At 53.0% G+C, this 11,792-nt stretch overlaps 1 protein-coding gene across 3 annotated transcripts; it reads right to left on the bottom strand.

Annotated features, from left to right (window-relative positions):
• Window positions 1-3,137: 3,137 nt before the first annotated feature.
• On the bottom strand, window positions 3,138-6,870 carry DNAJB1 (DnaJ heat shock protein family (Hsp40) member B1). Of its 3 annotated transcripts, none has more exons than XM_003981944.6 (3): window positions 6,565-6,870; window positions 4,798-5,378; window positions 3,138-4,553 (listed from the first exon to the last, which is right to left on the bottom strand). In XM_003981944.6, exons 1-3 carry the CDS (start codon window positions 6,773-6,775, stop codon window positions 4,323-4,325), a joined length of 1,023 nt encoding a protein of 340 aa, XP_003981993.4. In that variant the 5' UTR covers window positions 6,776-6,870; the 3' UTR covers window positions 3,138-4,322. The 3 variants fall into 3 exon arrangements, with proteins under 3 accessions (XP_003981993.4, XP_019674176.1, XP_011288201.1); XM_019818617.3 differs by lacking the exon at window positions 6,565-6,870 and adding an exon at window positions 6,353-6,539; XM_011289899.4 differs by lacking the exon at window positions 6,565-6,870 and adding an exon at window positions 6,070-6,313.
• Between the last annotated feature and the right edge of the window lie 4,922 nt (window positions 6,871-11,792).

Genomic DNA, 11,792 nt, shown 5'->3' on the forward strand with positions numbered 1-11,792 from the left:
AAAAAAAAAAAAAAAAGACAACCCGGGACAGGCTTTCAACTAAGTGCTTTAGAAATATTTGCTCATGTTAATTGCACACTTGCTCTGTGCCAGGTCTGTGGCACAGAGACCTCAGGGGTTAACTGAGTTTTGGCCTGGGGGCAGTAAGAAGGGAGAGCTAGCTGGGATCTTCCTGTTTTACAAGGGAGGAAACTGAGGCTTTGAGAGGTTTTGCCATTTTCTCACGGGAATACAGCGAGCAGAACTTGAACTCAGCACCCCCTTGAGTGTGCACAGAAGCCAAGTTCATAATTTCATGTGCTCTTCTTCCCTGCTGCATTAACTTACCCACTTTTCACTTGGAACGCTATGAAGTCTGTGCCTCGTTTGTGTCGTTTTTTTAAAGGAGGCCACTGAGACTCCGAGCGGTAAAGTCATATGCCCAGGGATACACAACAGCAGAGTGACAGAGTTGGGATTCAAGGGGTGAGGGTGCTGGTCTGCTCTGGAGCCTCGTGCTCCGCATCTCTCGAGTGAGCTGGTTGTCACATTGAGATTGCAATGGGAGTGATCCTGCTTCAGGTACAGCTTCCTCAGGGTGCGCTGAATGTCTCAGGGGATCCCCTGGCAAGTGGGTTCCTGGAGCTCAGCTGAGAGCACTCACCCCCAAAGGCTTTTGGGGTTTCCAGCTGTGGAATAAGAAACCTTCACATAATAACTGGCACACAGTGCTTATTCTTTTTATTTTTAATATTTATTTTTTGAGAGAAAGAGCAGGGGAGGGGCAGAGAGAGGAGGACGGAGGATCCGAAGCAAGCTCCTCACCAACAGCAGCGAGCGAGCCCGATGTGGGGCTTGAACTCACGAATCGCGAGAGCCAAAGTCTGACGCTCAAACGACTGAGCCACCCAGGCGTCCCTCATATGGTGCTTCTTCTATGCTGGGTCCTGGTGTGTGTGTGTGTGGGGGGGGGGGGTGTATTATCTCCATATCCAGAAAACCCTTACAATCCTAGAAGAGGTACTGTTATTATGCCTGTTTTACAGTTGAAGAAACGGAGGCACAGAGAGGCTGAGTCACCTGACCAAGGTCACACAGCTAGCAAGTGGTGGTCCCGGACTCGAATCTGGAAGCAAGAACAATGGCTAGGGGAGAGGTAGGGGCCACCGAACACCGGTCTGGATCTTCACATCCAGCTAGGTAGTCCTGGCAGGATAAAGGCACACTCTAACAGGAATGAGGAAGCTCGCTATTTCCACCACACGTGAGGGGGAACATGCAGAGTGCACAGTATATACCCTTTGTGTAAAAGGAAAAGTTGATTTGTGCACGACTCAGGGAAGGTACCTGAGAAACTGGGGACATTCGTTGGGGGTGGACTCGAATAGCAGGGTGGAGGGGAGGATTTTCATTCTGTCCCCTCCAGAGTCTAGTCCGTGATTGATTACCTGGGCAAAAACAGACTGACATCTTAGAAATTATGCTTAAACAGCCTCTGGAGAGAACGCGCACACAAAAATCGTTTTTCTTTTTCTAAAGGGAAAGCTCTCGTGATGCCGTGGCCAGTCTGTACAGGGACAGCAGCTGAGGGAACTGCAGGCCCGGAGGAGGGAGGGGACTCTGCTTCTGTCCACAGGCCAAACGTGCATCTTGGGTTTTGCACTGTTTAAGTGATGTTAAAACATGACTGCTTGGGCCGGTGGCTTAAGACGCAGCTCCACACAGACTGACACGGAAGTTCTGGAATGTGCTCAGAGTCCGCGTGGGAAAGAAGAAATCCCCTAAAGGGAAGCCAAGGAAGCGAGGGAGGAGTCTCTTGGGAGATACACCAAACCTCGGGACACACACACACACACACACACACACACACACACACACAGGCATGCGCCAGGCCCCCCATGGCAAAACAACGCAGTGTCAGAGGGGCCGGTTTTCTGTCCACCTGGGTCCTTTTTGTCCTTTTCACCACGAACACGTTCCTAAAGAATCCCACTGCCCCACCCACTGTGCCGGGTAGGTGATTTCTAGAAGTTCCCAGAACTGTGTGCACTTGAGGTTTTGTGTGCTTTTGTGTCGGTGACTTTGACAGGAAGGTTGCAGGGACCTGCCACCTAATGGTGACAGGGGCACAGGGATGGCACTCCGGGGGAGGGGTGGCCTACGACCCAAGGCCAGGGCCAATTCTGCAGGAAGGGTCATCTTGGTGCCTGAGGTAGCTCAGTAAACATCTGTGACAAGCTCCCTTATGGCTCTGACACTCAGGGTCGCCTCCCAACTGGGACGGCGTCGTCTGGGCTCACTGAGAGCCCCATCTTAGGTTTGGGGGGCAAGCCCTCTGATCTGTGCTGTCCAGCACTTGCCACTAGCCGTGTGTGGCTGCTGCCGAGCCCTGGAAATGTGACTGGAACAACGGAGAGGCTGAATGTATTTTGTTGCATCTTAAAGCAGTCCTATTTAAAGATGACCTAAAACATTCCCATTGCTTGCAGAAACTTCTCTTGGACAGCCCGGCCCCCATTCGCTCCCAGTGGTCACCTTTCAGTCGGAAGGGAAAGCCACTCCTTGATTGATTTTAAACGCTGTTTTTAAGACATCTCATAGCAAAGTAGCAATACCACTGTTTTAAGCTTCTGTAATTACTGTGTAATAAAACCAGTTTTCTTAAAAAAAAAAAAAAAAAAAAGTTACAAAGCAAAAGCAACTTCAGCGGCCCGCGAATGAAGCCAGGGCAGGAAATGTGTCTTCTCCAGGAGGAGCTCAGCCCTGGGCTGGAATTCGGGTCTGGTTTGGCCAGGGCCTGCCTGCCACTCTGCCTGTTCCAGCAAGAAAGGAGTGCACGGGGTTCACAGGGCAGGCCCTACACCACCCCTTGGCCCCAGCAACCAGGCCCTGCCTGGAACACGGGAAAGTGAACTGCTTAACTCCAGCCCCAACCTTCACAAAACAGAGCTTCAAATCCATTGGGCTCTCTGGATGCCTGGATCGCGTCCATGTAGGTGGCGTGGACGGACGTTCTCTGCTCCCCACGTAGCCCTGGGAGACTTCTCTCCCTCTCGCAGGGGACTCCTGCCTCCCCCCTGACTGCATCTGAGGGACGCCCAGCCACCGCCCCAGCCCCAGCCAGCAAAGCCCTCAAACAGAGTCGCAGGACTGCCCCCTGAGGTTTAGCATCGGTCTTTAATGCTGTCGTGCTGCACATTGACAAGTCACACGCTTTGGTCTCGTGCTGGCAGTGGCAGCTTACAAGGAGTCCCAATGTCTGAGCACCAGACTGGCCTGCAGGGAACAGACACTTTGTTCCCTCCCTGCCCCCCTCCCCGACTCCCAAGGTTCCTTTGGAGTTCCATCATGGCCCGATACAGAAAGCAGCAGTTGCCGGGGGCCGGTTTCCTGTGAGTGCACACCAACGTTACACGGAATTATAAAAACATATTTACAAACGTTCCACAGTGCTCCTGTAATCAGAAGCAAAGACCCTTTTATCAAAAGGGATTATAGCCAGGGCTGTGCAAAATCAAAAGGATCAGATCCTTTTGAAAGAGTCCAGAGTCCGTTAAACACAAAATTACCCGGGTCGCCGGTAAGTCCCAGGTGCGCCTAAAGATTGCCTTACAGAAAAAAGAAAGAGTATGACCCCTAAGTGAGTGCACTTGGCCTCGGAGTCAGGGGTCGAGAGGGCCCCCAGCTCTGTCCAGGGCCCTAGGCCCTCCAGGGAGAAGCGTCTGTGCAGCTCATTCACACGAGGCCGGCGCCCTTGGTCCTGCTGGTACGAGAGGTATTGCTTGTGGGTGCCGGCCAGGCAGTTTTGCAAAAACAGTCTAGGTCAGTTCTCAATTTGAGATGGCGAGAGAGAAAATAGGATTCTTCAGAGGAACAGCAAGACGTGGGAGACAAATACAGAATAAAACACGAACTGATCACACAACAAAAACTGAGGAGCGTACAGGGTCTGGGAACCGAGGCGGCAGGCTGATACCAACTAATGGCCACACAAGCAAAGGGCTACAGACGGATCAAGTCCAGCTGTGGGTCTGCCTCTCACCCACAGGCAGGGCCTGGAGGAGGGCGTGGGCCCATCCGAGGGGGGGCTGCAGGACCCAGTGGGACAGACTGGAAGGCCTTTTCCTGCGGTCCCCACCACCTGCCGCCCTATCGCTCGAAAAACCACTTAAGTCTAGTGCACGACTTTGAAAGATTGTAATATATTCTCTGGAAAACATTCAGCAGTACGAAAGCCCTCCCTGGGCCCTCCCGCCCTCTCATGGGTCCACAACTGGTGGAACAGTCTGGAAATCCTTGAGCTCTGGAAAGGTCCCCGGTCAGTCCTTGGGAAACCCTGGTGACTATATCGGAAGAACCTGCTCCAGTACGGTTCTTGATGTCTGGGGGATCCTTTCAGGGAAGATCACTTCGAACTCAATAATGAGGTCCCCGCGTTTCTCGGGCGTTTTGGGGAGGGGGAGGCCTTCTCCAGGAACTTTTCGCCTCATGCCAGGCCTGATGACATCTTTGAACACGACGGGTATGGTCCTGCCGTCCAGAGTGGGTACGTTCACCGTGCAGCCACACAGAGCCTTGGGAGAGCAAAGAGAGAACGTCAGATGGAAGGCAGCTTAGGGCGCTCGACTCCTGCCCGGACGCTGTTTGATGTAGGATAAGCGCCACCAGGTCCCTATCGCTAAAACCAGGTCCCTGGATCAGTCTTGCCCTGTCCCCTGAGTGCTCAGAAGTATCTGTCATGAAGCCGAACGGCTTCAAAAACCAACCGCCTCCCCCCCCCCCCCCCCCCCCCACATACCACCCTACTTAGCATCCTACCTCCCGAAGGCTGATCCTGGCTGGGTAAATGACGTCAGAGCCATCTCTCTTAAAGATATTGTGTGGCTTGTCCTTTAAAACAAAGACAATGTCAGCTGGAATGTTGTTGGAGGTCTGGTCGCCTTCCTTGGGGAAGGTGATTTTGGTCCCTTCTTTCCAGCCCCGCTTTACTTCGATGGTCAAGATCTTGTCTTCGTTGCGAATGCTCTTTCCATCGGGGTTCAGCCGCTTATGGGAGATTTTCATCTTCTTGGTACAGCCGCTATAGATCTCTTCAAGCGAGACCCTGAGGTCGTGTGTGACGGGGGGATCTTGCTTCTTTCGGGTGGGCTCTTGGGCAGGACGGGAGCGGACAAAGTTCAGGTTGGTGAAGCCACCCATGCCCATGGGCAAGCCAGAGAACGGGTCGTCGATGTCCATGCCTTCCTCCCCATTCCGCTGCCCAAAAAAGTTGTCAAAGGGATTGCGGCCACCGAAGAACTCCGCGAACATGGCATGAGGGTCTCCGTGGAACGTGTAGCTGAAAGAGGTACCGTTAGCACCACCGCTGCTCCCGCCACTGGGGCCACCACCCTTTAGGCCTGAAAGGCAAAGTCAGAAGAAATCAGACGGTTGGCGGGGAGCCTCTCCCCCTCTGAGACCTTTCGCTAAGGGAAAAAAGCTTGGGAGCCATGGGGGGGGGGCGGAAAATTCTTTTAGCTCCCTTCTCTGTCACAGAAGATCAAGGAAGAACCCTAAGCTTTCACCGCCCCTCCCCCAGGTACTTCAGGGTGCCAGGACAGTGGCCAAGGGCCCAAGCGCCCTCTCTGAGGGCCACCCAACTCCTGCCACTTCTTGACTGCCTATCCTCCCTGCGGGGAGGTGAAAACTTACAAAGAACCCATTAAGAGGTCAGACGCAAAAGACCTGACCCCGGGTCCACCTTCAGTAAGCGCTTCCTCTCAAAAATACTTTAGAGCTGGTCAAGTGTGAAGTACAGAAGTGAAAGCAAAACAATAAACACGGCTTTTCAAAATCTCACACCCTGACACCAACTGTCACCATCCTTACATAAGAAGCCACTTCATTTCTTAAGACCCAGCGCAGAAACCAGTCTGAGTCATCAACGGGCAACTGGACAACAAGAAAGCTTCCTCCTCCTGCCCGAAGAGGCCTACGCCGAGGAGGCCGGGCAGAGGCGGGCCCCGCCGCTCCCCGCACCTGGACTGCTCCGGCGCCCGCTGCCAGCTACGTGCCTGGCACCAGGTTAGGTAAGCACTTTACAGGGATTACCTCACTCCGCCCTCACAGGGGCCCCGGAGCGAGGTCGGCGCTAATCGGCGCGCTGGTCGCAGGCTCGCGGCTCGCAGGTCGTGCCCGGCGCGCAGCCAGAGGCCCCGCCCTGCGCCCCTGGACGCCAGCGCCTGCCACCTCGGCCCAGGTGAGCCCCGGACCCCCGGGGCCCTAGCGCCACCGGCCCGGCTAAGGCTGTCCTCCTTGCCGCCCGCACCCGCACCCCCGGGATCGCTCGGGGACGTGGGCGGAGGCGCCTAGGGAGGGGCAGCCCCAGACTTGCTAGAAGCTTCTGGGCAAGCACAGCGGCCAGGACTCCTCCTCCCATCGGGCGGCCGCCAATCCGAGGGCGGAGGCCCGCGTGGCCGCAGGGCGGGGGCTGCTCGCCCACCGGGACCCGGGCGTCCCCCGGGGACGCCGCAGCCTGGCCACCGAGCCTCGGTTTCCCCTTCAGTCAAACGGCGGGGGCGCGCCCCCAGCCGCGCGCGCACGCACCTTCTTCCCCGTAGCGGTCGAAGATCTCGCGCTTGCGCGGGTCGCTGAGCACGTCGTAGGCCTCGGCGATCTCCTTGAACTTCTCCTCGGCGCCGGGCTCCTTGTTCTTGTCTGGGTGGTAGCGCAGCGCCTGGCGGCGGTAAGCCCGCTTGATTTCCTCGTCCGAAGCGCCGCGGGCCAGGCCCAGCGTCTGATAATAGTCCTTGCCCATAGCCCTCGCCTGCGGCCCGCCGCCCAGCTATCGCCGTACCCCGGCTTCGCCGCCGCCCCGTCCCAGACTCTATATACCCGTCCGGCGGAAGCTTCCAGAGCCCGCCAGCCCCCTCCAGAACCTTCCGCCCCGCCCCCTGCGCCGCTCCGACCAATCGCCGCCGCCCAGTCCGCGACGCGCGACATCCGGGGCGGGGCCACGCTGCCAACGGCCGCCCGCCCACGGCCACGCCCCTTCCCGCTACCCCCCGGCAACGCATCCCGGCGGCGCGCGCACCGAGCGAAGGAGGCCCCGCCCACTCTCTGCGGGGAGCCAATCGCGACCTTCTTTGACTGCCTTTGCTGACCCGGCCTGCGGCGAGTCCCGTCCGAAGCCTGGGTCAATAGGTTACGACACTGCCCTCCGGCAAGGGGCAGGGCTGGAGGCGGCCACGCCCATCAGAGCTGCCCCGCCCTGCCCCAGGTGACAGTAGAGCTGGTCGCACACATCTCACTGGGCTCCGGGGGTGGGTTCCCCTCCGGGTGATTCTGAGCAAGTTGACTAATCTTTCCTTGCCGCAGGTTTCCCCCCCCTACGCCGACTTATGTAACAGGGGAATAAAAACACCCACCGTTCTCTTGGCTGTGGGGAGAATGCAATTAGGAGCCCCAGGACTGTCCCTGTCCTCACCATAAAGCAGGGTGAGGCTCCAGGACCAAAGCTCACTTCTCCGGAGTAATCTTCCCTCCGGGGGAAAAAGGCTTCTCCGCGTGCCTTTTCGCTTTACCTGCCATTGAAATCTGAAGTTATCTCGTTCTTTGACTTTTCGTGTTCAATTCACCTCCCTCCCGGCCTGCAGTTGTCAGTGCTGGGTCTCCAGTGCCTGGAACAGTATCTGGTGCCCGGTCACAGCGGACGCTCGTAAGTATTCCTGCCTGTTCCTAATGCATCTGCTTCATTTTTCTCCCCACTACATTTATGATTTGGGGGGACATGGACGTGTCATACACCCCACAGGGCCTCTGTTTCCTCCTCTGTGGGCAACATGATCCCCTTTGGCTCTGACAGTCTGGGGTGCCTGTGGTCAAAGACAGGGCTGATGGCGAAAGGAGGCTCAGAAAGGGGTACGTACCACCTGAGAAGGCCGTAGGGAAAAAGCGGTCGGCAGTGATGGTGGCTGAGGCAGAATGTTCCTGGAAGAACTGCTTGGGAGGTCAGGGTGGTGTGCAGCTGGCTCTGGAGCCAGACAGCAGGTTTCATTTCCAGTTCTAGTATTTCCTGGCTGCACCATCTTGGGCTGGTTACTGAGCCATGTGGGGCCTCAGTTTCCTCATCTGTACAATGGGGGCAGCAGTTAGTTGTACCTGCCTCACAGGGCTTTGAAACTGACATGAGTTGGGGCACCTGGGTGGCTCAGTGGGCTGAGTATCTGACTTCAGCTCAGGTCACGATCTCACAGTTCGTGAGTTCGAGTCCTGCGTTGGGCTCTGTGCTGACAGCTCAGAGCCTGGAGCCTGCTTCGGATTCTGTGTCTCCCTCTCTCTCTGCCCCTCCCCTGCTTGCTCTCTGTCTCTCTGTCTCTCTCTCAAAAATAAATAAACATGAAAAAAAAAAAAAAAGAAATTGACATGAGTCAACATTTGTAAAGTGCCCAGGACAGACCCGGCACAGAGGAAGCACTATCAAAGGGGTGACTAACTGTCTTGTTGAATGGTGGGCTGCTGAGCCACCCCCTTCCTGGCAGCATCACAGCAAAAAGCTTCTAGAGACTGCCACCCCTGTGCAAGCTGAAACTCCTGAGAAGGAAGACCATGGCTTTCCGCTGCTTCCGGCCATCCTTGGCCACTCACTGACCCCACCAAGGGTAACTGTGTCAGTAAGGACTGGATTAGTACACACACTGGTCAACCCAGGAGGATGGATCTGGGCTGGGCACCCGTGAGTACACACAGCAGGGTCCCGAACCATCATAGGGGGGAAATAATTCAATTTTTCAAAAAGTTACATAAATAGCTGGAGAGTCATCATCAGGAAGGAAAATCCAGCGCTTGTGGGTTTCATGCTTACATGCTAGTATTTTATAGTATGAATTTAATTTATTAAAACAAAAATTTTTAACGTTTATTTATTTTCGAGAGAGACAGAGACAGAACGCGAGTGGGTTAGGGGCAGAGGGGGAGGGAGACAGAATCGAAAGCAGGCTCCAGGCTCTGAGTTGTCAACACAGAGCCCAACGCGGGGCTTGAACTCACCAGCTGTGAGATCATGACCTGAGCCAAAGTCAGACGCTCAACCGACGGAGCCACCCAGGCGCCCCTAGTATGAATTTAGAGTTACAAATATGGCAGCCTCCAAAGGTCTTTACATGACTTTGGGTGTCTTTGTATTTGGGGGCAAACTTAGGGCTGGAAACTCCCTCTTCCTTGTGTGAGTCTGGGTCATGTTCAGGAATTTTTGTTTAACGCCAATATATGCAAAATAACCCCAACACCTCTCCTTAGGATTTTTTGACCTGGACACTCATTGGACACTTCAAAATGTTACTGGGACAGTAGCCTCTGCAGAAACCTCAGCCGATCTTGAGCTCTCAACTCTGAGAAGATGGGGTGGTTAATTTTATGCATCAGTTTAGTTGGGTTATAGTACCCAGATGCTCAATTAAACAGTAATGTAAGTGTTGATGTGGTTAACATTTATAGTCAGTTGATTTAAGTATAGGAGATGACCCTGGATAATGTGGGTGGGCCTTGTCCCATCAGTTGAAAGGCTTTAAAAGCAAATAATACTTAGGTTTCCCTGAGGAAGAAGCATCAGCTCCTGGCCAAGAGTTTCTAGCCTGCTGGTCAGCCCTACAGATTTCAGACTTGCCTAGGTAGTGCCCACAATCGTGTAAACCAATGCCTTGAAATACATGTCATATATATATATATTTTTTTTTTGAAAAATTTCTTTAAATGTTTAGTTTTGAGAGAGAGAGAGTGAGCACAAAGAGGGGAGGGGCAGAGAGCAAGGGAGACACAGAATCTGAAGCAGGCTCCAGGCTCTGAGCTGTCAGCCCAGAGCCTGATGTGGGGCTGGAACTTGACCTGAGCCAATATGATGTCAGATGCTTAACTGACTGAGCCCCCCAGGCACCCCGAAATACATCTCTTAACACACACACACACACACACACACACACACACACACACACATATATATCCTGGTTCTGTTTCTTTGGGAGAACCCTTGCTGATATAGGAACAAAGCAGGTGAGCCTGGAGTCAGTCTCAGCTGAAATCTTGGACCCACTATTTATTTATTTACTGACTGTGTGATCTTGTACAACTTGCTTGATCATTATAGGTGTGTTTCCTATAAAATGGAGGTAAGAGTGAGATCTTACCTCCCAGGGTTGCTATAAGGATGAAATTGAGAGGGGCCAGGAAATAAACATTATAACGGCTATACTATGGACATGGCCTTACTATGTGCCAAGCCAGCTCCAAATGCTCCATAACTCATTTAATCTTCTCAATAATCCAATGGGGTTGGCTTAATATTACCTGCACGTTGCAGTGGAAAAACTGAGGCTCTGAGAGGTCATGTCACTTGCCTGCGGTCACCCAGTGACTGAAATGCTGAAGTATAAAGTGTTCAGCACACTCAATGTTTACAGGTAAAACCTCAGCTTGTGTAAAATGTGATTCAGATGATGACAAAGCCTTAATTTTTAAGGAATGCATCACCACTTTTTCAACATTGCTTCTCTTCGTTAAAAAGACCTTCAAAAGCACTACCACCATATGAGCCAACAGTCTCACCCCTAGTGGAATACCCATGTGAAATAAAAACCCAAGTTCCCATAAAATCCCACAAGCGAATGTTTATCAAAGCTTGACGTGTAATTATCAACAGCCATCAAAACCTAAATTTCCTTCAGTGGGAGAATGGATACATAAACTGTGGCCGAGCCACATGATGGAATGCTATTCAGCCATTAAAAAGGACCGAGCTATTGGTACAGACAACACGGCAGATGAATCTCAAATGCCTTATGTTAGTCAAAGGAGCCAGATTCAAAAGACTGTTTGAACCCTACTGCTGTGATGCCATTTTATAAGGCATTCTGGGAAAGGTAAACGTATTGGGGCAGAAAGCAGATCAGTGGCTTCCAGGGGCTGGGATTTGCTACAAAGGGATACGGGGGAATTTGGGAGAGGGGGGGTGATGGAAAATTTTCTACATCTTGAGTGTGATGACGGTGACACAGCTGCATATATTCTGAGCTGTACCCTCTAAAAGGTAAATTCTACTGTATGTAAATGATAGCTGAATAAAAAGACAAAAAATTCTACGGACTTAAAGAAGGCAAGACGGGTAGGACTTTGGAAGCCTCTCTCTGGGATTCCTGACACAATGGCAAGTTGCTAACCAGCCCTGGCTTGTCTGCTCTAGGATTCACCTCTCCCACAACTCTGAACCAGCTCCATCGCATACACCAAAACAAGCCAAGCCAGGTTCCCAGAGAAATCAAGATCCTACCTACTTGCATGTGGGAAATACAAAAGGAGCCTGTGAGATAGGCAGACACACCAGAGTTTCATCATGCAAATGACCCTGGGTTCCACCAGATCCGAGATCAAAGGAGCCCTCGCTCATCCTTCAGTGCTGCCACTGCGCCAGGCTTTTCTGCAATTTCCCCTTTGGAAATCGCCCGAAGGGGCTTGTCATAGTTGGCTCAGCAAACGTGAACTGTGACTGTTGCGAATTAGCCACTGTGCTGGGGATGCTGGGGACAGAAGGAGGGTCTAGCTGTCCCTAACTGACAGGCACAGTGAGAGCCTCAGTAGAGTATCGTGAATGGTTCGAACAAAGTGGCCAGTCTTCATTATGAAGGTGGATATTATTTCTGACAGCCTGGTTAGTGGAAGCCAGATGAGGCCAATAAGGGGTCCTTGCATCTGCAATATCCATTAAAAAAAAAAAAAGGAGGAATTCTTCTTTCTGGGCTAGATCCTGCCTTTTTATGAGCTTCTTGTGGATGAAAAGAGGGTGG

Source organism: Felis catus, chromosome A2 (genome assembly GCF_018350175.1).
Source record: "Felis catus isolate Fca126 chromosome A2, F.catus_Fca126_mat1.0, whole genome shotgun sequence".
Taxonomy (NCBI): Eukaryota; Metazoa; Chordata; class Mammalia; order Carnivora; family Felidae; genus Felis; species Felis catus.